The sequence below is a fragment of the Macaca fascicularis genome, chromosome 3 (genome assembly GCF_037993035.2).
Source record: "Macaca fascicularis isolate 582-1 chromosome 3, T2T-MFA8v1.1".
In the NCBI taxonomy this organism is placed as follows: Eukaryota; Metazoa; Chordata; class Mammalia; order Primates; family Cercopithecidae; genus Macaca; species Macaca fascicularis.
In genome coordinates this window covers 97,515,672-97,541,880 of record NC_088377.1, presented here as the reverse complement: position 1 = coordinate 97,541,880, position 26,209 = coordinate 97,515,672, and the positions used below count along the sequence as shown (strand labels likewise).

At 35.0% G+C, this 26,209-nt stretch overlaps 1 protein-coding gene across 2 annotated transcripts in view; it reads right to left on the bottom strand.

Annotated features, from left to right (window-relative positions):
* The window catches only part of LOC123572348 (probable C-mannosyltransferase DPY19L2), a 103,733-nt gene that overhangs the window by 38,361 nt on the left and 39,163 nt on the right, over positions 1-26,209 (bottom strand). For both annotated transcript variants that reach the window (XR_010585710.1, XM_065542150.2), the window contains exons 9-15: positions 25,719-25,818; positions 22,608-22,685; positions 21,751-21,837; positions 12,543-12,602; positions 4,573-4,653; positions 2,072-2,173; positions 239-310 (exon numbers count right to left, since the gene is read on the bottom strand). Coding sequence is in view for 1 of the 2 variants with exons in the window: in XM_065542150.2 (XP_065398222.1) it covers positions 239-310; positions 2,072-2,173; positions 4,573-4,653; positions 12,543-12,602; positions 21,751-21,837; positions 22,608-22,685; positions 25,719-25,818 (580 nt within the window). In the remaining variant the exon portion in view is untranslated. The remainder of the gene's footprint in view (positions 1-238; positions 311-2,071; positions 2,174-4,572; positions 4,654-12,542; positions 12,603-21,750; positions 21,838-22,607; positions 22,686-25,718; positions 25,819-26,209) is intronic.

Here is a 26,209-nt window from a genome sequence, read left to right as displayed (position 1 = left end):
AAACCCGGGGGGCGGAGCTTGCAGTGAGCTGAGGTCCGGCCACTGCACTCCAGCCCGGGCGACAGAGCCAGACTCCATCTCAAAAAAAAAAAAAAAGATCAATAATGAAATATCTAAATAAAAAACAAACTTTGAGAGAAAGAATTCATCCTAAAAATAACGTGGAATTCTGAGCAATTTGCATTATTATAGTCCTTATATTGATGCCAAAAACAAATAATAATTGGTTTAAAAATACCTTTTTAAAGATTAAACATGTAATCACCATAACAACTGGAAGCAATAATGTCTTTGTGTATCTCAGCGGAGTCTGAAATATACCAAATTATTCAAAATAGTTACTTACGAATTTTACATTAAATTAGTAAACATCTAAGTCAAACTAAGTGCCATGATAACATTTCTTAAAAGTAAAAGGTAAAATTTCTTTGTCACCAGCAGAATATATATTTATCCTCTTCCATGCATTAATAAAATAATTAAAATTATAAAAATAGTTATAAAAAGTATTCCAAAAATTTAATGAAAAATGTACTATTTTAATAAAAATAGAATTGCTGTATCTATTTTTTCTTTTCTTTTTTAATTTACATAATACTAAGTTTTAAAATGTTTGTTTACCAATCCCTGGGTCCTACATTGTAATTTTCCGTACTACATAGCTCCATTATTTTCATTAGTGAAACTAGAGCTAACAAGAAAGAAAGCTAACCAAAGTTAATTACTAAAACTATGAATAAATACAGAAATAACATTGGCTAACTAATTCTGATGACCTGTTATTGTGATAAGGAGTAATTTACCACGTAACTAAATTATTCATTTCTTAAAAGCAAGAAACCAGTTCCTTTTCCTCTTTGTCGTGCTATAGCAAACTGCCTCACGGATAACTAGTGGTCAATAGTAGTTTCTGAATGAATGGATGACTGATTGGATGGATAAGAGAAGAATGTAAAATTTTATTATATACCACTAAATCATAATTCATAATGATTACACAAGGAATAATCAATTCAGTAGCAACTTTGTTACATTCTTTGAAAACAATTAAGCTACATATAGAGGAAAGAGCCCTGGATTGAGAGTTCTAGAATCGATTAGAATCCATGTCCTGATCTTAGCTTGTGTGTGCTTTAAGCAAATCTTTTAAGTTTTTCTTTATCTGCAAATGAAAGAACTATATGGCATGGCCTCTAGGAGCCCTTCCTGATCTTGTGTTCCATGATTCTACAAAGAGGCCAATTTTTTTTCTTTTCTTTTCTTTTTTTGATACAAAGTCTCACTCTGTTGCCCAGGCTAGAGTGCATTGGCACGATCTCAGCTCACTGCAATCTCTGCCTCCAGGGTTCAAGCAATTCTCCTGTCTCAGCCTCCTACTCAGGCTGGGACTACAGGCATGCACCAACATGCCTGGCTAATTTTCATATTTTTAGTAGAGATGGGGTTACCACCATATTGGCCAGGCTGGTCTCAAACTCCTGACCTCAAGTGATCCACCGCCTCGGCCTCCCAAAGTGCTGGGATTATAGGGATGAACCACCACGTCCAGCCTATATTCTAAAGCTTTATGGCATGAACTTTTTAAAAAGAATAATACTTTGCATATACTTAAAATGAATTTTTATATGTTATTAAAACTCATCAGTAGCATACCTTTCTTGGTAACACTTTGTTAAAAATGTTATAATATTTGGGGTGTTAACTGTAATAAAACTGAATTTCTTAGAAACAAGAATTGAGACTTTTTCCTGAATGGTCCCATATTTCTTATTGGCCTAGATTATTAAAATTGATTTGTAATAATAGTAATTATTATGGGTCATATTGTATGTTAAACACGCTCTCAGATTATCTCATTTAACCATCATCAATAACTCTATAAGATAAAGGCTATCTTTTTTTTATTTTACAGACAAAAATACAAGTGAGGAAGGTGGATTAGCAAAGTTACAGTAAAAAAATATAAAATAAGTTGACTTTCTGAGTAAAAATTTTGAGTTTCAGATAAAAAAAAAAAAAAACTAGAGCAAAAACTCCTATTAGTAGAGAAGGAGAAAAGAAACATTCATACCGCTTTTTCCATGAAGTCAAATTCAGGAGCACAGGTGTATATTAAAGTATCAAAATCTGTATACCTTAAGATTCTGGCTGCTATAAGATCACTCAGGTGAATCTGGGAGAAAATAAAGTAAAATGAATTAAAATTATACAAATGAGTATAGCCTATAGCCAGTAATACTTTATTGATGTAAGAATAACAAAACTTATAGACCAGATAAATCTAATATATTTAGACATCCCTCTAAGAAAACAAAAAACTACAGTGAACCAAATATACGATGTGCTGACTTCTCAAGCTAACTGAAAATAAAGAGAAATATCATGAAAAATGAAAAGTAGAAAGAAGTCAGAAAAAAATAAAGAGATGATAAAGAGTGAGTTAAAATCAATATCTGCTGAGAAGAAACCACCATGGAGTTAATTACCCTTTATAATAAGACAATTTACGATGAAAAAGTATTTTACTTAACCTCTTTCAACATACATTGTAGGTCATAAGCTTTCTGTGCACTGTCATTTTCACAAAGCCTCACAGACTGATTACAATATTTGGTACTTCTTGATGTTTTACAGACATATATTTAAACCATTGAATATGAGACCTGATCCTCATAAGAATTACCACAAGTATACATACCACTTTGATCTTTGACTTAGCTATTTGATCTCTAAGGCTAAAAATAGATACCAACAACCAAACCCAATGCAGAACTTCTATTTTTCCACTGATTATTTACAACCTGCTCTTGGTGAGACAATTATTTTTCCACAGCATCCTCAGAAGGCCAGAAAAAGGAAAATATTTGGCAAGCAAACTCTTAATTCAAATTATTTTATAGGGATAGGAATTATTTTATAACAAGTTTGATGATTATGAGTGGTTTTCATTCAATTATTTTTCCTAATCTACCAGTACTCAAGGATAATTTAGAGTTGCACTTCATTTTTCTAATTTAGAGTAGGCCTGCTGACTAACAGTAATTTAACCAAACCACTATAATTTCAGGTCTTCCTCATAACTGTCACATAAAGGAAGTCACTCAGGACTACCAAGGAAGCATGTTTGTATTTTTTTTGTTTGTTTTTAATTTGTAGGGCAGGGATGGTGGTTCACACCTGTAATCCCAGCACTTTGGGAGGCCAAGGCAGGCGGATCACTTGAGGTCAGGAGTTTGAGACCAGGCTGGCCAACATGCTGGAACCCCATCTCTACCAATAATACAAAAATTAGCCGGGCATGGTGGCACGTGCCTATAATCTCAGCTATTCAGGAAGCTGAGGCACAAGAATTGCTTGAACCTGGGAGGTGGAGGTTGCAGTGACCCGAGATTGGCCACTGCACTCCAGCCTGGGTGACAGAGTGAGACTGTGTTTCAAAAAAAAAAAGATTTGTAAAGAGCTGGGGGTCAATGTGAAGTAAGTGTGAAGTAAGGCAAGAAACATAATCATGAACAAACTTAACAGATAAATAAGTAACTTAGAAGGTCTAAATAAAGTTTATCATAAGACATATATAATAAAGTTAAAAACAATAAAAAGGAAAGGAGAATGGGGAAATATATCAGACATACCAGAGAACAGCAGCAACAAATAAACTAATAAACCACCATGCAAAGCTAGCAATAAATGGCAAATGCTTACATTTAGAAATTTTATGTAATATAAACATGTTGCATGTTATATAGAGATAGCATTTGACCTTTTAGAGAAGTAATACTATAACCCCTTGTCAAACTACATAATTTCAGCATCAAACAGGGCCCTAATTGGATAGCATTAAATGAAGTAAATTTCAAAATTGATTATTGTATGATATACTCATGTATGCTTATTTCTAAACAGAAAGTGCTAGAAATAAAAAGTAGATTCATGCATTGTTTTCTATTACCTAAACCAGTTAGTTAAGCAGGGACTTAGGCCTTGAAAAGGGCTACTCTTTAAGACATTAACAAACAAAATACCACATGAGAGAGAAATGTTCTGCATGTATTTCCTAGAAAATGAAAAGATCAAAAATTTTTAACATTCTCTTTTTATATAACAAGAAAGGCCTTAAAACATCAAATCATAAATTGATTTTAGTCCATAGTTATAAATACATAAAACAACACTGAGATTTTAAGAGTTCTGTATTTTCAAAGCTGAGGACAGCCTCCCATATGTTAACATCTGCAATAACATCATAAATGGATAACTTACGATGTAAACAACTAATTATTTCTATTTTAACTGAAATATAAACAAATAACTACTTAACAAACTATTAGTGTTTTTTTTCCTAAAAGGCCAAGTCAGCATTGATGAATATTCTTTCTTTTTAGTGGGTTGCAAAGATCACTGAACTTTTGACTTGCAGTTATTGACTTATTGACTCTGCCAATAACTCGTCTAGAGACCTTAAAGAAGACACTTAATCTCTGTAAAATGAAGAGATAAGAATAGATGGCTTCAAAGTTTTCATTCAGCTACATATTTATAAGAACTTTTATGTTTTAACTAAAAAGTACTTACGTGGTCTGAAACACCTAAGATTTTAGATGTCAGAAATTTCAAAATGATTGTTCCACACCACCAGGCACTACCTTGAATTAGCTAGAAAATAAAAGAGAAGTCCAGTATTTAAAACTACAAATCACCCAGTTAAAGTATTCAATTATATCTATAAATGACATAGAAAAATTTTAATTATGTGAGATATAAATGGTGAGGTTAAAAAAAAATTTCCTTTAGAAAATCTTGTTTAAAAGCAAAGAATTAAAACTGATGACACTGGTATGAAATATATAGCAACACTAGAATTCTACATGTCCTAATTTTTTTTTTTTTTTTTTTTTTTTTTTTTTTTTTTTTTTGTCTTAAGGAGTGAAAAGGTTAATAGGCAAGAAAGAAAGAAGGAAGAAGAAAACAGCTCCCCATACAGAGACAGAGGGAGGGGGGATTTGAACAAAGAGAAAACCCTGTGTGCGTCGAAAAAGTGGCTGCTTATACATATCCTAATCTAAAGGAAGTTTTAAAAGCTTACTTCTTTTTGATTTCTGTTAAGAAAAGGGGGTGTTTATGTGTTTGTTTCCAAATATTATTTCTCAGCTGAAAATCCATTTTTCAAAACACTACCTTAAAAGTTCTTCTACCACTCCTGTGGAAATATATGAGCCCATCTTCAAGAAATAACAGTGTGAAATGTGAAAACTTAAGCTTTCCTTTAAGAGAGAAGGATATGAACTAGAACTGGCCATGAGGCTTCTATTTTGTTGTTGTTGTTGTTTATTTTTTGACTAGCCTTGATTAAAAAGGGAACAATTGTGCACTTCTGGTTAGCCTGGGGAAAGTTACAGCAGCCTAAATTCAAATCTTTGCATATATCAACCAAGTAGAACAGCACAACCACATATATGGAAAAAAGGTAACAGCACAAACTTCAAATTACCTATGAATCGAAAAGGAAGCAACGAATATATAGAGTTATACCTCAAGTCCCTGACCTAAGCCTTTGCAGGGAATGAGGGGAGACCCACAAAAGGATAAAGAAGAAAAGGAAAGACAGGGGTCAAAATTGGAACTAAAATAACCCAAGAAAGAGAAAAGTCCACCCTATGTGTAAAAAGAGCCCTGGGAAATTGGTAAATGGGAGTACAGAGCAGGGCCTAAGAGTGAGTAGGGACAAAAACACCGATGTCAGAAAGCCATCATTTCTGGAAAGAAAGGAGAATAAAAAGGGGAGTGCAAGAAGGAAAAAGTATCCAGCAGGAAAAATGAGAACCCAAACCAAAAGACTATCCATCACTACTGCCATCACGCACAAAAAAAAAAAGTTATTCGTTGAAAAACATCACACTATGCTACATTTTCAGAAGAGGTTTGCACTTGGACTAGAAAACACAAAATAATTATTAGATGAAAAAATGCCTATATAAATATCCAGAGCTTCTTTAAGAAGATAACAAACATGAAAGTCAAATATTTCAGCTAATGAAATCCACACCACTGAAAGATAAAATCTCACAAAGCAGAAGAAAATTACGCAGAATTAAAAGTTGAATTAAATATCCTCAAACGAGCATTCAGAAATATTAAAAAAGCAATTTAAACAAGAAATTCAAAAACCAAGAACAGAAATGGGGAAAAAATCAGAAAGAAAGAAAGAGTTTATTAGACATAGAAAGGGAATGGAAGAAAAGAAGAACATGATCAAAAATAAAAACGAAATCACAAGATGATTAAAAGAAAAGAAATTCAAATAAGTTAATGAAGGAATTGAAGTAAAGGCACTAAAACAATGAAGAATGAAAATGATACCAGAGAAAGAAGTGAGAAGTATCAGACAAAGTGGCAGAAATGGAAGAAAGGCACATACTTACAACTGAAGTGCCTGAAAAAAAAAACAAACAGACAACTCACAGCAATGAATCAAAACTAGTGTTTAAATTATAATCCAAGAAAACTTTCCAGAAATAAAAGAAGACATGAATCGGGATTTAGAAAGGATCCAGGGGTACTGGAAAAAATTAATCTGGTATGGTAAACTAACTCAAGACATCTTTCAGTAGAACTATGAAAAATGAAGAAAAATTCCTCAGAACCTCCAGGCACAAAAGTCACATAATTTATAAGGGACAGAACAATTTGGCTAGCATCAGACTTGTTAAACGAAACTTACAAACCAAAGCAGTGGTGTAGACGCATTTTTAAGAAACTTTAAAAAGTGAGAACCAACGATTTTATAGTTAGCCAATCTGTCATTCAAGTATAGAAGTTATAAAAAAGTTTCAAATATGCAATAATTGAGGAAATAGTAACTTTCCTAAATACAAAAAGTTTAAAAAAGAATCATATACAGAAACAAAGCAAATATAGTCAAATACACTAAAACTTACAACAAAGGTTTTCACATTATCTCACAAAGCAAAGACACAGGGAAGACAAACAAAAACAGATTCAGAAAGGTGAAAAATAGAATGATGGCAGCAGCATGGCAGGCAAATACCATTTCCATATGGAAACTAAGGAAGACATTTAAAGCAAGGATAAGGAGCAAATTCATGGCCTCAAAAGCTTTATCCATAAAAATGAAAGAGTGAAAATAAATGAATTAAATCCTTGACTTAAAAATCTAAAGAATAACAAAATAAAGTGAAAAAAAGGAAATACTCATGAGAAGAATAGTCTATTATATCTACCCCTCTGTGTATCTATTTTTCTGTTTTATATTTCTTCCCTATAGTCTAGGATTCCTTCTTTCATTTCCTTTTTGTTTTCAGAACTTTTTAAGTTTTAATTTCAGGGGTACATGTGCAGGATGTGCATGTTTGTTACATAGCTAAACATGTGCCATGGTGGTTTGCTGCACCTATCAACCCATTACCTAGGTATTAAGCCCAGCATGCATTAGCTATTTTTCCTGATGCTCTCCCTCCCACTACCCTCCCCTGACAAGCCCCAGTGTGTGTTGTTCCCCTCCCTGTGTCCATGTGTTCTCACTGTTCAGCTCCCACTTATAAGTGAGAACATGCAGTGTTTGGTTTTCTTTTCCTGCATTAGTTTGCTGAGGATAATGGCTTCCAGCTCCATCCATGTCCCTGCCAAGGACATGATCTCATTTCTTCTTATGACTGCATAATATTCCATGGTGTATATGTACCACATTTTCTTTAGCCAATCTGTCATTCATGGGCAATTTGGGTTGATTCCGCGCTATCAAAAAAGAGCTCATATAGCCAAGACAATCCTAAGCAAAAAGAACAAAGCTGGAGGCCTCAGGCTACCAGACTTCAAACTATATTACAAGGCTACAGTAACCAAAACAGCATGGTCCTGGTACAACAACAGGCACATAGACCAAAGTAACAGAATAGAGAACTCACAAATAAAACCACGTATCTACAACCATCTGATCTTCAACAAACCTGACAAAAGAATTTCAATTAACCATTCTTTAAGGTTCTCTGCTAGCCACAAATTATCTTAATTTTCCTTGATTGGAGAATGTCTATTTCCCCTTCATTCCTAAAGGAAACATCCACTGGATATGTAATTCACCTTGACAAATGTTCTGCCACAACCTTCTGGCCTCCTTAGTTTCACATGAGAAGTCTGCTACAATTCAAGTCAGTTTTGCCCTGTAGGTGATGTGTCATTTCTCCATACCTGCTTTCAAGATTTTTTTTCTTTTAGTTTTAAAAGTTAACTTATAGTGTATCTTGGCATGGATTTCTCTGGGTTTGTCTTACTTGGGAATCGCTCAGTGTCTTCACTCTGCAGGTGTGTCTTTCACCAAATTTGGGGAGTTTTTAGCGATTACTTGTAAAAATACTATTCAGCCCCACTCTCTTTTTCCATTCCTTTGGAATTTTGATGATACAAATATTAGATCTTTCGTTACTACACCATAGGTCCCGGAGGCTCTATCCTTTTTCCTGTGATTTTCTCTCAATTTACATTGGGAGATTTCTATTGTTCTATCTTCAAGAGCACTGATTGCTTCCTCTGTAAAATTCACTCCACTACCAAGTCCATTTACTGAATTTTAATTTCAGTTATTGTATTTTCCAGTTCTATAATCACCAAGTTGTTCTTTAAAAAAAAACACACACAATTCTTTAGTGAGATTTTATAGCCTTTTCATTCCCTTCCAGAGTATTTAAAACTGCTCACTGAAGTGTTTTTATGAGACTGCTTTAAAACCTTTGTCAAATAATCCCCACATCCTATTCATCTCAGTGTTGACATCTGTTGATTGTCTTTTCTCATTCAAGTTTGCTATTTTCTCCATTCTTGCTATGATAAGTGGTTTTTCTATTGTGTCCAGTACACTTTTTATATTATGTTAGAGACTGTGGATCCTATTTTAAATTTCTGTTTCAGCAGAGAGTCACTTTGTTTTTAGGTTTATCACGCAAGTCCTGGCCTACTTCTGTGTGCTATAGTTACAATGACGTTTAGTGTTCAGAGCCTTTGCAGTGCTAGTGCTATTCTGGTCAGCTTGATTCATCTGGTGCCCTGGTACTCTGTCTCCGCCCCAAATAATACTGCCGACGCAGGAAGAATGTACTTCCCAAGTCCTGTTGCCATGAGGTGGAAGGTACAGACATCAGGATTGTGGGGTAGGGGGTCGGCAGAGGGCAGAGGGCAGAGGGCTCTTTCCTGGGCTGCCTAGTCCGAGCAGGGCACCTATTAGATCCCTGCTGCTGCTACCTGCATGGGCAGCCTCCCTGGAGGGAACAGTAGACACCAGACCCACAGGATGGAGAGCATTTCCCTGGACCCTCTTTCTGAGTGTCTTCTGCCACTGGATGGAGTTTCAGGAGATGGCAGCCTGTGGTGTTTTTCTGGGAGTTCTGAGGTACCTAACTAGGCTGCCTTTCTATAGCATTGGGCTGGGATTGGAGCTATAGTTATGAAATCATGATTTCATACACACACACGTGCACATATGTGCAGTGAAAGGGCCTAGAAACAAGGACACACTGGTAGTAATGAGTGCACATACCACTCAGGTCTTGGTTTCCAAATACCATTCTCCTCTAAAAGGAACCAGGGCTCCTTGGAAAAAATGGCTGATTCCAAGGCTAGCACAAAGAAAATCAAGAAAAGCCTGGAGCATGATAAATTTATAAAGACATGTCAAAAAGACATCCAGCTTAGGAACATTCAAAATGGCTAGGCCTGGAACTGATATTTGTGTATAACATACGGTTTTTCTCATATAGGCTATTCCAGCATCATTTAGTGAACAGTGACCTGCAAGCCAATCTGGCTGAAATTGCTTTGAATCTGAACATCAGCTGGGGAGAACTGCATTACATGAACCTTCATACACATAAATGTGTTTTATTTTTCTATTTATGTCTTAGAATTTTTAAAATAAATTTCCATACAAATACTATATGTATTTTGTTAGTTTCATTCAGATCCTATGCATTTTTCTTCCTAATACATAAGGCATAGTTTTAAAAAATATATTTTCTGTTTGTTGCCAAAGAATAGAAATGCAACTGATTTTTTAATATTAAACTTAAATTTAACCATGGTATTGAATTCCTCTAATTCCTAATAATTTGTCAATAATTTTATTCTTTCTAGGTAAATATTGATACTATAATAAATTTTCCTTCTTTCTGTTCCTTTCCTTTTCCTATTATTTACTTTTCTTGCATTACACTAGGCTAGTTTGGACTTTAATAAAATGTGAAAAAGCATATTTATCTTTATCTTGATTTTAAATAGAACACTCTAAATACCTTATTATTGGTAAGATTAGTGACTGCTGAAGAATTTTACTGAGTTAAGAAAACTGTTATTTGTATTGTGTTACATGTTTTCATTATAAATGGATGTTCAATTTTATGAATTTTATTTTCTGCATCTAATGGGATGATCATAAGACATTTTTCTCTTTTAATCTGTTAGTATGATAACTTACATTTTTGGATTTTCCAGAAACATCTTTGGATTCCTAGAATAAGCCAGTTTTATCACAAATGGATTATCTTTATCATATAAATGGCTGTTCTTGAGCTACTAATCTTCTACACTTTTGTGTGTATGAAATATTTTTAATCGAGGTGAAATTTTGAATCTATGTTCATGAGTAAGAATATCCTTTCTCATACTATCCTTATCTGGCCTGAGTACTGAGCTTTAGATTATCTTGGAGGTTCCATTTCCCTTCTTGTAATGATTCTCATGCCTCATGGCACACACAAAGTTCCCCTTTGTAAATTTCAGCATGAGCTCAATTCAATAATTACCTTGCCACCAAAAACTGGAGTCTCCCATTAAACAGTTAATTTGCTTCTATTGACGTTAAACTCTAAAGTGAATCACTTAGATCTAAAAATACCTTGTTCAGGTTGTGTGTAATAAATACTTATCTTTGCCAAAGATATACAGAGCTAAAAACAGAAAATAATACCTAGGGAGGTTTAAAAAGCTGAACATTTGGTTAAATCTCAACTTTTCCCTACCTAGATTTTTTGTTTCTTTGATATTCCTGAATTTAAAACTTAGTCAATTCATGTTCTTTCCAGTCTACTCCTGAAAATGTTGTTGAAAATGAAGACAGCAAATGTTCCTTTGAGTGCAGCCTTGGCAGAATTTTTTTGATGTTTATGGACACTCTTCTATTTATTGTCATTTTTCAATAGTTTGCAACTGAAATTCTGACCTTCTTTTGAGTTACTAAATTGCTCAATTTTTCTGAAGTGAAAGAATTATATATTACAAGCGTAATGTCGATATGTGAATTTCTACAAAGCCTGCAGGCCTAAGGACAAGTGGCCTGGGTAAAGAGTCAAATTGGTAGAACCAACAAAGAATAATAAAAGACAAAAAAAATCATGTCATTCATTCAACAACTTAGAGGACAAATCTTTCTATATTTTCACCATAAAGGATGGGAGAATGCCTCCAACAAGGAGAAAATAGCAACTCCTTTCATTTTGTTCTCTTGTATTATAGGTAGAAACTTTCCCTACCTCCTCAACTTGCAACATTTCCAAATTTATCCTCTCAATATATAACATGTAAACATACAGTTCATTTCTTCTGTCACCCAGGGCAGTGGGGTGATCATGGCTCACTGTAATCTTCCTGGGCTCAAGCAATCCTCCCACCTCAGCCTCCTGAGTAGTTGGGATCACAGGCTCATGCCACCATGCCCAACTAGTTTTTCTATTTTTTGTAGAGACGGGATTTTGCCATGTTGCCCAGGCTGGTCTCAAACTCCTGGGCTGAAGCTCTCTGTCCGCATTGGCTTCCTAAAGTGCTGTGACTACAGGCGTGAGCCACTGTGTGTGGCCCAGGGTTTATATTTTAATAGAAGTACATCACAGACCAGAGAAAAAGAATATCGTCTGTCTCATATTAAGAGAATTTAGGAGTTGCACTACCTGCCTAATAACTTACTTTACTAGGAAACCATGGAGATAATATGGGCCATCCATCTGCATATTTGGGAAGAAGCCAAACAAAAATTAGGTAGTGGCTGAGCTCAAATTAGAAGGGGCTGGGAGACTGTAAGGAAAATGTTAAAAGGACAAAAGTAATAGAGTCTAAAGTTGGAAGCAGAAGGAAAGAGAGATAGATGATGGATAGATGCAGAGGAAAGAAAAGGAGAAAGCTGGAAAGAAACTACAAACTTGAGTTATTTTGAAGGGAAGGTTAATTGAAGCTAAAGAGAGAAATGCAAGACAAACCAATTTTAAAAAGCAAGGCTGTATGGATATAGCAGGATGAAACATAAAGGAAGAGTGGCCTGGAAGTGAGTTGTGAAATACGTGTGCTAACTTCTTGAAAATGATTTCTAGTCCTTGCTAAGGACTATTTCCTTATGTATCTATCTACCTTAGATAGTAGCTATTTATAAGACAGTAGCTATTTGTTAACTATAAATCATTAGCATTTTAAAGATTATTAACTGTGTTCAGTTTATAGAAATAAAAAGTAGAATTTAAATAAACTGCATTAAAAACATTGAATCTTACCCAAAAGTTGAGTTCAGATACTCCCAGTTTTTTAATTTTATTTCTCTTTAGAATTATTGCCTAAAATGCACATAAGGGAAAATGAAACAATTAAATTCAACTAACATTTACATTTTGTATAAACGGTACATTTCAAAAATTACATAGCCACCCTGTTCCATCTCAGCTATCACCAGCCATTTTCCTCCTTAACTGTTTATTTTTCAAATTTTGGACATGGCAATTTTCCTTAAGGTGAGAGTTAAGTCGTTTGTGTGTCAAAAAGCTGCCTCTTGAATCAAGTTATTTCCTCACGTAGATACCCTGGCCGTTTTCTGCAGGATAATTCCTCTACAAAGGTAAATGGTATATAAGCATATGACAGCATCCATGCAAGTCTGTATGTGAGTTATCCAGTAACATTAGTGAACTAAACTAACATGAAAATCCTTCCTCTCCAAACTGCCAAATAAAATATTTAAACATGTTTAAAAAACGTATACTTATGTGAAAGAGAAGGAAGTTGTGATGCTAGAAAAAAGGTGAATTTTAAAAAATACAATATTAATTAGCAGATAACCACCACCCCTGGCAGTCTTTATAAAGGCCTGTAGAATAAGGTTACAACTATAGGCTTGTATTGTAAGGGGAGGGCAGCAGAAGAGGACTTCGGTCTATGCAAGGTAAGAAGTTGGAATTGAGACTAACACATAAAGGTAGGGTCTTCAAAAACTATACCTGCAGTGCTATGGACTGAGAATTTGTGTCCACCTCAAATTCACAGACTGAATCTTTAATCCCCCTTGTGATGGTGTTTGGAGGGTGGGTCTCTGGGAAGTAATTGAGTCATGAGGGTGAAACCCTCATAAATGGGATTAGGGTGCCCGTATTACAAGAGACTAGAGAGTTGATGTCTCTCTCTACCGTGTGAGGACACAGCAAAAAGGCTTCTGTCTGCAAACCACCAAAAGGGCTTTCACCAAGAACCAAATCAGCTGGCACCTCGATTTTGAACTGCTCAGCCTCCAGAGCTGTGAGAAATAAATTCCTGTTGTTTAAGCCATCCTGTCTGTGGTACTTTTGTTTTAACAGCCCAAACTGACTAAGACATACAGTGCCTAAGAATACTTCACCTACCATCTCTACAAGTTGATAGGTTATTTGTTTATTCCCAGGTTTGGGGTGAAAACAGTGCTCTCATGAGAAACTGAATTCTTGGACTTGCATATTATTTAGATTTGGATTCAAATTTTGTATCATTTAGCTGGTGTAGAAATTCCCAAAGTGAGCTAGGATTACTAAACTTCCAATAGGAAAATATAAATGTATCAGATTATTCATTGCAACATTGTTTGTAAATGCAAAATTTAGGAAACACCCTAAATGCCCAGACATAGAAGAGTGACTGAATGACAGTAAATCCACAGTAGAATACTAGGAAACCACCAGAAAGAATTAGGAAAATCTCTATGAACTGATATCCAGGATAGGTTGTTAAATGAAAAAACAAAAGTGCAAAAGACTATCTTTAATATAAGAAGAGGAGATGTAAAAAATATGCATGTAACATTTATTAGTACTCAAAAAAGCCCAACTAAATGGGTCAACCAGAAAACGAATGAGATTTCTTACCTACAGGGAATAGGCAGTAACAGGTGAAAAGTAAGGTGGAGAGAATGGGCTGGAAGGAATAGTGGGGAATATTTTCTGAGTATAATTATATATATATATTTCTTCCTCATTGAAACATGGTAATGTTTCACCCAAAGTAACTAAAATCAATCAGAATGAAACTTCTGCTTCTGTCCAAGTTTGTATAACAGGAACCACATTTACTTTCTCACCCTAAAAAACTAAAATACCAAGCAAAATAGATTATAGAGACAACTATGAACAATGATATGCCAACAAATTAGATAATTTATAAGAAATAAATTTCTAGAAACATACAACCTACCAAGAGTAACTTATGAAAACACACAAAAAAACTCAACAGACCTATAAGAAGATTATTTAAATAAATAAATAAATAAATAAATAAATAATTTTCTCAACAAAGGAAAACCTCAAACCAGATGGCTTCACTGAAGAATTCTATGAAACATTTAAATAAGAATTCGTACCAATCCTTCTCAAGCTCTTCCAAAAAACTGAAGAGAACACTTCTATACACATTTTATGAGGCCAGCACTACTCTGATACCAATCCAGAAAAACATACTACAAGAAAACTACAGGCCAGTATCTCTGATGACTATAGCAGAAAGAAATCACACACAAATATTTCTATTAAAAATGAGCAAAGAACTTGAATAAACATTTCCCAAAAGAATCAATACAAATGTCCAACAGGTATTTAAAATGATGTTCAACATCACTAATCATCAGGGAAATGTAAATCAAAACCACAATGAGATACCACCTCAAACCTGTTAGGATGGCCATTATAAGACAAACCAAACCAAAACAAAACCAGAAGTAACAAGTCTGGGCAAAAATGTAGAAAAATTGGAATGCTTATGCATTGTTGGTGGGAATATAAAATGGTGCAGCCAAAGGGCACATCAGGTAGTCTACATGGAAGAGTTTGCTTCCGAGTGCAGCAATATTAACCATAAACTAACCAGTACTTTAATTCCAGCTAACAAATCTTAAAAGCAAGGCCCGGAAAGATCAGCCTATGTTCAAGTGGCTTAACTGCATCATAGAAAAAAGCTCAAGAATATCTCTAGGAATAAGAAAATACCCAGCAGCTAACAAGGTAAAATTCACAAAGCCTGGCATCCAAGTAAACATTGCCAAGCATGCAAACACTCAAGAAAACACAACCCCAATATGAGGAGAAGAAAAAATTAATTGAAACTGACACAGACAGAATTCACAGGTGGAGGCACTGAGGCAGTTACTATAACTGTATTACACATGGTGAAGAAGTGGTAACAGAGACAGAACATTTAACTAGAGACACAAAATACTTCAAAGATCCCAAATGAACTTTTAGATATGAAAACTACAATGACTTAAATGAGAAATACACTGGATGTGATTAACAACAGGTTAGATACTGCAGAAAAACAACTAATGAACTCTTGAAGACACAGCAATAGTAACTATGCAAAATTAAATAAAGAACAAAAATAAACAAAGTCTCCATGAACCACTGAACAATTTCAAGCAGCCCAATATGCATGTAATGAGAGTCCCTAAATGAAAGTGAGGTGGGGAGGCAGAAAAATATTTGAAGAAATAATGGCCAAAATTTTTCCAAATTTGATAAAAATTGTAAACCTAAAGATCTAAGAATTTCAATGAATCCTAAATACAAGAAACATAAAGAAAGCTATAGTAAGGCACATTATATAAACAAACTGCTCAAAATCAGTGTTAAACGCAAAATCTTATCTCTAGCTGGGAACAGCTAGAGAAGTAACATATTATTTACAGACAAAAGCGCAGGGATGTCAACAGATTTCATAAGGAAAAAATGCAAACAATAGGACAAGTCAAGCAGCATCTCTTAAATTCTTAAAGAAAATTGCTGTTAACCTGAAATTCTATGCCCAGGAAACATACCTTTCAAAAATGAAGGCAAAATAAAGACTTCATGACCAGGTGATTTGCACTAAAAGAAATGTTAAAGGAGGTCTTTCAGACAGCAGGAATACAGTAGGTCAATCTGGCTGTACACAAGTAAAAGGCACTGAAAATGTAACTACGGGGTAAATATATAACGTTTTAAAATTTTTAAATACTTTTATAAGGTAATTTACTGTTTAAATAAAAACAAAAAGTCATTGAGATTTCTATATCACATGTTTCAGTAAAATGTGTGACAATAACATGAAACAAATTTAAAAATGCACTTTATCAAAATATGTGGGATGCTGATAAAGCAGTGCTTGGAGAAAAGTTTATAGCACTAAACACCTGTGTTTAAAAAAAAACAAACAAGAAAGGTCTCAAGTCAATGACCTAGATTTATACCTTAAAAAAAAAAAAAACTAGAAAAGGAGAGCAAAACCCAAAGTAAGCAGAAGAAATGAGGTAATAAAGATTGAGTAGAAATCAATGAAACAGAAAACAAAAACAGTAGAGCAAATCAATGAAACCAAAAGCTGGTTCCTTGAGAAAATTAATAAAATTGATATACCTCTAACCAGACTGATCAGAGAAAAAAAAATAGAACACAAACATCTAATACCAGGAATGAAAGAGGAACTATCACTACAGATACTATAGATACATAAAAGAAAGAAAACATTATGCCTTTGTCAATAAATTTGACATCATAAATAAAATTTAAAAATTCCTTGAAAGATACAACCAAAGTTCACTCAAGAGGAAATGGGTAACACGAATAGCCTTATATCTTATTAATGAAATGGAACTTGTAGTTAAAAACATTCCTACAAAGAAAATTCTAAATGGTTTCACTGGTAAATTCTACCAAATATTTAGAGACGAGATCATAATGATTTTACACAAATTCTTCAGAAAACTGGAGAAGAGAGAACACTTCCTAACTCATTTTATGAGGCCAGCATTGCCATGTAACCAAAAAAGACAAAGACATCATAGAAAACTATGAACCAATTATTGTCATGAACTTAGGTGCAAAATCATAAACACAATTTTAGAAAGCTGTATCCAACAAAAAGTAATAATACAGCATGACCAAAGTGAGGTCGGTTCAAGGAATGCAAATATGCTATAACATTTGCAAATCAACCAATATAATGCAGCACATTAACAAAACAGAAAAGAGAAACTATATGATTATATCATATCTTCAAAATTCATTTTTGAAAAAACTCAGCAAACTGAACAGAAGGGAACTCCTTCAACCTGATAAAGGGCTTCTCTGAAAAATCCTATGGCTAACACCGTTACTTAAGGATGAAAGACTGAATAATTAAACAAAACTTACATTTCAAAATGAGCCATTTAAAATAAGGCATTTAAAAATACTAAAATATGTGAAAGAATGACACAAATCAAAATTAGAAAAACTGAGAAATGAGCTGACAGAAATCAAAGAATTTGAAATAAAACAATAATTTCAGACATAAAAATTAAAGTAGAAGGAATATGAGGAAATTAATAATAATGCCTTAAGAGCTATAAAAGGTGAAGAGATGATAGCCGGGCGTGGTGGCTCAAGCCTGTAATCCCAGCACTTTTGGAGGCTGAGACGGGCGGATCACGAGGTCAGGAGGTCGAGACCATCCTGGCTAACACGGTGAAACCCCATTTCTACCAAAAAAATACAAAAAGTAGCCGGGCGAGGTGGCGGGCGTCTGTAGTCCCAGCTACTCGAGAGGCTGAGGCAGGAGAATGGCGTAAACCCGGGAGGCGGAGCTTGCAGTGAGCTGAGATGCCACCACTGCACTCCAGCCTGGGCAACAGTGCGAGACTCTGTCTCAAAAAAAAAAAAAAAAAAAAAAAAAGAAAGGTGAAGAGAAGAAACTTTTAGGAATAAAAAAAATAAGATAAAAAGTATTCAAGAGAAAGTGATACGTTTATAACATATCAAAACTTGTAACACTTTTAACAGCAACCATTCTGAACAGAAGTAAAACAAGTACTCAACGAAAAAAAATAAAAGAGACTGCCAGTTGTGGTGGCTCACACCTGTAATCCCAGCACTTTGGGAGGCAGAGGAGGGAGGATCATCTGAGGTCAGGAGTTCGAGACCAGCCTGGCCAACATGGTGAAACCCCATCTCTACTAAAAATACAAAAATTAGCTGGGCATGGTGGCAGGCACCTGTAATCCCAGCTACTCGGGAGGCTGAGGCAGGAGAATTGCTTGAACCCAGGAGTTGGAGGTTGCAGTGAGCCAAGATGGCACCATTGCACTCCAGCCTGAGCAATAAGAGCAAAACTCCATCTCAAAAAAAAAAAAAAAAAAAAAAGAGAAAAAGAAAAAAGAAAAGAAAGAAAAAGTAAAAATGAAAGAGACAAGAATTTTACATAGAGCCAACCTCACTTTCAAGTCAAAGGTGACAAAACAAACTGTGACAAACACATCAGAATTGAACAAACTGTCTTGTAGAACAAGACTAAAATAACCAAGATAACTAGGAGATAACGACATAAAGATTGCTGATAAATAAATGCATATTTGTTCACATAAAAACACGAAATAAGGTTGATAAGGCAGAAAGTATAGTATGCAATACTCCATGTTTTGACAATATAGATACAGAATTAGTTTAAAAATGGGTGAAGAGAATGAAAGAAGGATATGCAAAAAAAACTTTATTTCTCATAATCATGTGCGTGGTGCAGTATAGCAATTCTCATGCATACACTTTGGGAGAAGGCAACTGGATATGTGATATTCTATCATCCCCTGGCTTCTTGAGACCCAAGAGAAACAAACAAAAAAGAGTTAAGTAAAAACCCTATATTCTTGAATTTGATTTGGAAATATCCATCAGAACTTGTGAGCTAGTTTACCATAAATGCATGCACACACACACATGCACACACACACGTTTTCATGGTAGATTTTTAAAGAAAGAGAGAGAGCCTGCACCCTATGATATTTCCTACCTCTGTCCACTAAGAAGGCCTAGAAACAATGACCTACTCAGTAGCAGTGAGTATCCTTGGGTCCCAGACTGCGGTCTTAAAACACCATTTCCCCAGTGAAGGCGAGGAGGGTGTCTTGCAGGAATGGCTTCCTCCAGGGTTTGGGCAGGAGTCCACAAGAGAGACCTGGAAGAACCTGTCATACATGACACAAGTATGCTGCTATCAGACCACCAGGGTCACATCAGAGAACTCAGGAGAACCCTAAAGAGGCTCCCCTGGTCAACAAAGAAACAGTCTGAGAATGAGTAAAGATAATAATTCAATTAACTTGAAATACTTAAAAAATGTTTAAATCCCTATGTTCCTAATGAAACTTAAACACACATATACACAGCCCAAAGAGCCCACATTTGGAAGATGACAGGGAACCAGTTCATTATTTGTAAAACTTGCAAATAAAGAGGTAAATCAACACTTACTTAACTTTTCCTAAATGAACTCTAGATGACGGATTAGAATGTGACCACTTTGCAATCCCTGTTGAATTAACAGATCCATCATAAGGCACTGAAGTCTAGTACCATAAAGAGAGACATTACATGCCTTTTAATGAAAGAACAACACTATAGACTTGCCAAAGTGATCAAGCCTGAAGCAATCCAAGTTTCAGATCCAGTTTCTAATATATTAAGCTATACCATGAGACAAAGGAACATGCTTAGCTACACCACAAGAACTCAAAAAGCAAAATCTGGACCATGAAATCCTCCACATGTTCTATGACTCTGGTTCTTCAACAAATAAATTTCATGAGGATAAAACCAGGCAGACATTCAGGAAACTTGTAGCTAAAAAGAGAAACTTAAGTGATGAAACCATAAAGGAATGCTGGAAAGTTACTATCATAGCAATCAAGACAGTCATTATGGTTTTAGGGCAGTACAAGGGAGTGCTTTGGGACGGGTCACATGGAGGGCTTCTACACTTGCTTAGAAAGTTATAATTTTGATATAATGGTAGTTTAAGAATGTTGGCCACATAATACATAACACAGTCAGCCCTCCACATCCATGAGTTCAATCGCTACAGATTCAACCAACAGCAGATAGAAAATATTTGAAATAATAAGGTGGCTCACGCCTGTAATCCCAGCTCTCAGGGAGGCAGAGGCGGGAGGATAGCTTGAGCCCAGGAGTTCGAGACCTGCCTGGGTAATATAGCGAGACCCCGTTCTCCACAAAAAGGAAAAAAAAAAAAAAAAAAAGAAGTACAAACGAAAAAACAATCATACAGTATACAACTATTTGCATAGTATTTCTATTGCATTAGACATTATAAGTAATCCAGAGATGATTTAAAGTATATAGGAAGATGTGCATAGGTTATATGTAAATAGCACACCATTTTATATAAGAAACTTGAACATCTGCAGATTTTAGTATCCACAGGGGATGGGGGTGTCCTGGAATCAATCCCTGCAGACACTGAGGGGAGATTGTACTCATCAGTATTAGCCAGCACTAAGTCAGCACACAAAACATTTGCTTTATGCAGTTTTTATCTGTACTACATTTCAAAATAAAAAAGTTTTCATTAAAAGAGGTAGATGAGCACACTATTAGGAGTCCTCTACTCTGTAATGGTGAAACAGTTGGAAAGAAAGAGCATTTTTTGGGGGGAGAGAAAGAGGAGGGATTAATTACTATGAAGGAAAAAGGATATGGAAAGCAAAAATGTTAAAACATAAGGGCAATCCCAAAAGATTAAACCACTGCACCATACATGGAAAAGTGCTGTATTTTGGCGTTACTGTAGTTGGTACCATTTCTGATCAGTGTGGAGATGGGAGGTACAGGAGAATATTCTAGGTTCTGGCTTATAGATATCAGAAAGTTGGTATCATTTCTGATCAGTGTGGCGATGGGAGGTAGAGGAGAATATTCTAGGTTCTGGCTTACAGATATCAGAAATATGACTACAATGTAATAGAACTGATTCACTAAACCACCCTTCCAAACACATATCCAAATGAGTGTCATTCCACGTAGTTCCTGTGAGCAGACTACACACTTATTCTAATTGTCTTGCTATTGCTCAAAGTAGTTTGGAACTACACTTTCTAAACTGCCTTCAGAAATAATTTAGTTATAGGTGCAAAACAATTGGTCTTATGACTTTACTGTCACACCATCGTTTGAGCAAGATCTGTATTTCCCAGCCCAATCACACAAAACATTCACAAAATTTTGGTCATTTCCAAAAATCAAATCCACTCTTGAAAGGCAAAGATTTGCCATCAGTGAAGACATTCTAAAGAATGTGCCGTATCTGTGAAGGAAGTTCCAAAAATGTTTTGGGCAGTGGCAGTGTCACTGCAACGAGTACTTAACCTCCTCAAGTGACTTAGGAGAAAGAAGTCGTTTTTATCATAAAATGAGATATGTTTAAAGTAAGTCTTATTACTTTACGATAATTTTTAAATATTTACTTGGGCATTGTCTTAAAAAGAAAAACTTCCTACTATAATATTTTTCAAGGATAAGATAGATAAAAAGGTTTGCTTGGGAAGAACTGTGTCATGTTGAATGATAATCAGGAAAGGGCCTATTTATTCTGTTATACCTGTTTTAGACAGGAAAACATGCTATTTGATAGGTTAAAAAAGACCAGCTTTATGAACTAAACACTTACCCATGTCATTAACAAAGATGAAGAATAATAAGAAGATAAGCACATTAAATTTCCAAACATCAAAATGAAACTAAGGATAACTGAAATCTGAAAAAAAAGTGAAAAAAATACATTTTATGGTTATTACATATATCAGCATAATGCATACTTTGTAGGTATATAGCCATTTCTAATGCAAATTTATTTGCATAAAGATGAATGACTCTTGGCCAAATGACAATAGAATTTCAAGTCACTGCTAGATTTTAAGTATTAAAATTCAAGACTATAAACTCTATCTGGCAGAATTTAACTTTTTCTCCATCTGCTACTTGGAACAATGAAAAATAAGTCTATGATTTCTATTGTTTTATCAATGGAGTAATATAACAAGAAAGACTTAGTTATATATACTAGTTTTACTAATCTTATTTTTGTTAGACTTCAGGACTTCTATTATTTATGAAGCTTTACTAACTTTTTATGTTTTTAAGGAAGCTATGTTTGGGACCTAAGCCAAAAACAAAATTGCAAGAATATAAAATTTCAGTTAGAGTGTCATATTCAGGCAAAATGCTAAAAATCTCATGTCTGAGAAAGAAAAGGCAGTTTTAAAAGCAGTAATAATAATAATAAATAAAACATAAAAATAAAGTTTTAGAGAGCAAAACACATACACAGTCTACCTGAAAGTATAATCTATTATAATACGACATCTATAATATACATTTCCAGTTTTCCTTCTGGGTATCACCAATAGCATATGTATTAAATGTTACCAAAGAGGAGGTACCCTATAAAACAGAATCACTTCGATTTTATAAACTCTGAGGACCTACCTTAATATTTGACTTATATATATTAAAAATGTTAGTTACCATGTTCACATAAATGATCTTCCGAAATTTGCTTGGTTTAATGTATCCCACAACATACATGGGAAATAATGATGCTATCTGAAATAATATAAAAAAGCAAAAGTGATAAAAAGTATAGAAAACTAACACTTTACTATTCACAGGCAAAGTAAATATAAGAGAAGAGCTACAGTTCTAATAATGGTAAGCAAAGGAATTTGAACCAGCCTTCCCACTAAGAACTAGAATGGCTAGGAAAAATATAAATATATAAATAAAAATATTTTTAAAATATGTATAAAAGCCACAGATTATTAACAAAGCAAGTGAGGAATTAAAAAGATAGATGGCAATCTATAGCGATGAGCATGACGTTTTGGGCCACTTTTCTCCCAGAGGTATCTGCCAATTTCAACAGAGGCAGATGCCTGCCAGCTGAGAGGCAGTTGGGAGACCAGCAAGCTGAGCAGGCATTTCAGCAGATTCAGCAGTCAGAGTGCACCAAGAAGGGTGCTTTAGTTTGGAGTTTGAAAAGGCCATACTATAATAGTGAACCAGAAATCAAGCAGCCCTCAGAAAGACTGAAACCCATCTACGGATCATCTCAATCTGATTGCATGAAGGTGGTTCAAGATTTATTAGTGCTTTTGACCTGCCTCTCCAATTTTTCATGTATAATGTCCAGCACCAAATCAAAAATAACCCAGCATAGATGGAGATAAGACACTATCACTAACACAACAAATAGATCCACAAAAGATTTAGATCAGGGACCAGCACATTTGTTATATAAAAGGCCAGATAATGAATATGTTATGCTTTGTTGGTCACATACAGTCTCTTGTATATTCTTTTTCTATTTTTGTTCTATAACCCTTTAAATATATAAAAACTATTCTTAGTTTGGAGATCACTCAAACACTTGTCTGGCATAATCAGATATGTCCTTAGTTTTGCTTCAAATGTTCCAGGAAATAACTGATAGGATTGAAAATTCCAGGAGAGCACAGAAGTCATTTAAAAAAAAAAAAATGGGTCAGGCACGGTGTCTCACGCCTATAATCCCAGGATTTTGGGAGGCCAAGATAGGAGGACTGCTTGAGCCCAGGAGTTCAAGAGCAGCCTGGGCAAGATGGTGCTACCTCATCTCTACAAAAAATTAAAAAATTAGCCAGATGTGGTGGCACAATGAACTAAGTTTAACCTTAATCTATGAAAAACACAATTAAGAATCAAATCTTAAAGTACTCCCAGAAAATAACAAATAACATTGAATTATCCCTCTGTAAGCATGAAATGCGCACATACAAACAAAACTATATACGTTAGTAAAGAAAAACAAAAGCCTAGTATATATCCAGAGAATGACTAGAAAATCATTACAGCGATATCAAACTTACCCAATAGCTTCTTCTTCTTCTTCTTTTTTTAACTGAGTCTCGCTCTGTCACTCAGGCTGGAGTGCAGTGGTGCTATCTCGGTTCACTGCAACCTCCGCCTCCCCCCGGGTTCAAGTAATTATCTGCCTCAGTCTCCCAAGTAGCTGAGATTACAGGCACCCGCCACTATGCCCAGCTAATTTTTTTGTATTTTTAGTAGAGATGGGGTTTCACCATCTTGGCCAGGCTGGTCTTGAACTCCTGATCTCATCATCCACCCGCCTCAGCCTCCCAAAGTGCAAGAATTACAGGTGTGAGCCATTGTGCCCGGCCCCAAAGAGCTTCTTAGTTTCATCAGTATCACTGCATTAATAAATTTGCTTGCAATGAAGTGCTGCTCATTAAAAATCGATTCTACTCTGTTGGCATGTGCAAATAATGAAAACCATAGAATAATGTCTGTGTTATAACCTGAAAGGGGCCAACTATTATGAAGTAAAACAGAGGGAATACTTTAAACATGCAGCACCAATTGAGCTGGGGTTATAATTTCATTCTTTGTAGGCTATTGGCAGCATGAGACTTCTTGGCAGAATTTCTCACTTCCAATATAGAATATTATTATTATCATCAGTATTTGTTATGCAGGAAGGAGCTCTGATGGAAAATCTTAGTATCATGAAATTTCATCAAAATTCTCCATTTACTCTCTACTTTCCCAATTCAGTTTCTTGGTACTAGTTACGTAGCTGCTTTGGAAATAGGATATGGGCTCAGCTCACTTAAGCAATGATGAGCTTTATGATTAAAGCTCATAGAAATGGTGCCAGGTAAAATTCTGCTCCACAGACAAAACAGCCAACATTTAGCTGGATTGGAAGCAGAACGTCCTGCTGTGAAGAGTATGATTGGCCCTCAGAATGCTGTGTAGCTTGGCACCCAGAATGATCACCAGGACAAAAGGAAAATCTATAGGTAGATATATACAGATACTATCTCAAACACCAAAAATAGCATTTGTGAATAAAAATAATAGAAAAACTCTTTCACATGTCGAGCCTTAAAATCTGTCAAACTAATCAATACAATAAAAGAATGTGGAATTATATTATTTCATAAAAATCATACCTTTAAGTAAACTTTATTCCTTATTTTGAAAATCTTTTAGGGCATAAATGTAACCATATTTAAAAATTTCTATGGAAACAACCAAGTACATTTTGCATTCAACTTAATTAATATACGCAAAGGAATATAAATCATTCTATTACAAAGACACATGGGTTCACTGTAGCACTACTGACAATAGCAAAGACATGGAATTAACCCAAATGCCCATCAGTGACAGACTGGATAAAGAAAATGTGGCACATATACACCATGGAATACCACACAGCCATAAAAAGGAACGAGATCAGGTCCTTTGCAGGGACATGGATGGAGCTAGAGGCCATTATTCTCAGCAATAGGAACAGAAAACTGAACACCACATATTCTCACTTATAAGTGGTTGCTGAACAATGAGAATACATGGACACAGTGAGGGGAACAACATACACTGGGGCCTGTCGGGGGATGGGGTGGGGAGAGCATTAGGAAAAATAGCTAATGCATGCTGGGCTTAATACCTAGGTGATAGGTTGATAGATGCAAAAACCACCATGGCATACATTTACCTACGTAACAAACCTGTACATCCTGCACATGTACCTCAGAACTTAAAAATAAAAATTAATTTAAAAAATCATCTTACCTGTGTAAAAAGAATAAACTGAGCAAATTGCCAAGGAAGCATAAAAGCCACATTGGAAAGACAGAGTGCAATGAAGGGCCTTCTATCATTGCTCGAGGTCCTTAATAGAGAGAATTGATACCAATAAGTTTCACCCTAAAAACAGGCTGTCATTAAAAAGAAAGACTAATTGCAAAATGATAAAATCTAAATTATTCCATTACCTTTACTATAATACAACAAAATATAGTTAACTTTTTAAAGCATACTAAAAAGAAATTGAAATACTTCATGCCTTGCATGAAGCAATCAAAATTAGAGTTTTAAAAATAACATTGTAATTTACCATTGAATATTTTAAATACAAAAGCTCATCTTCCTCTACATATGCATGACATTAGAAATTTAATACTCCAGCAAGGAGGTCAGAAAATAGGACGCGGCGCTGCCCCTGCACACCTCAACATGCTTCTCCTGTATGTGCAGCAACAACTTTTACATACCACCACTTT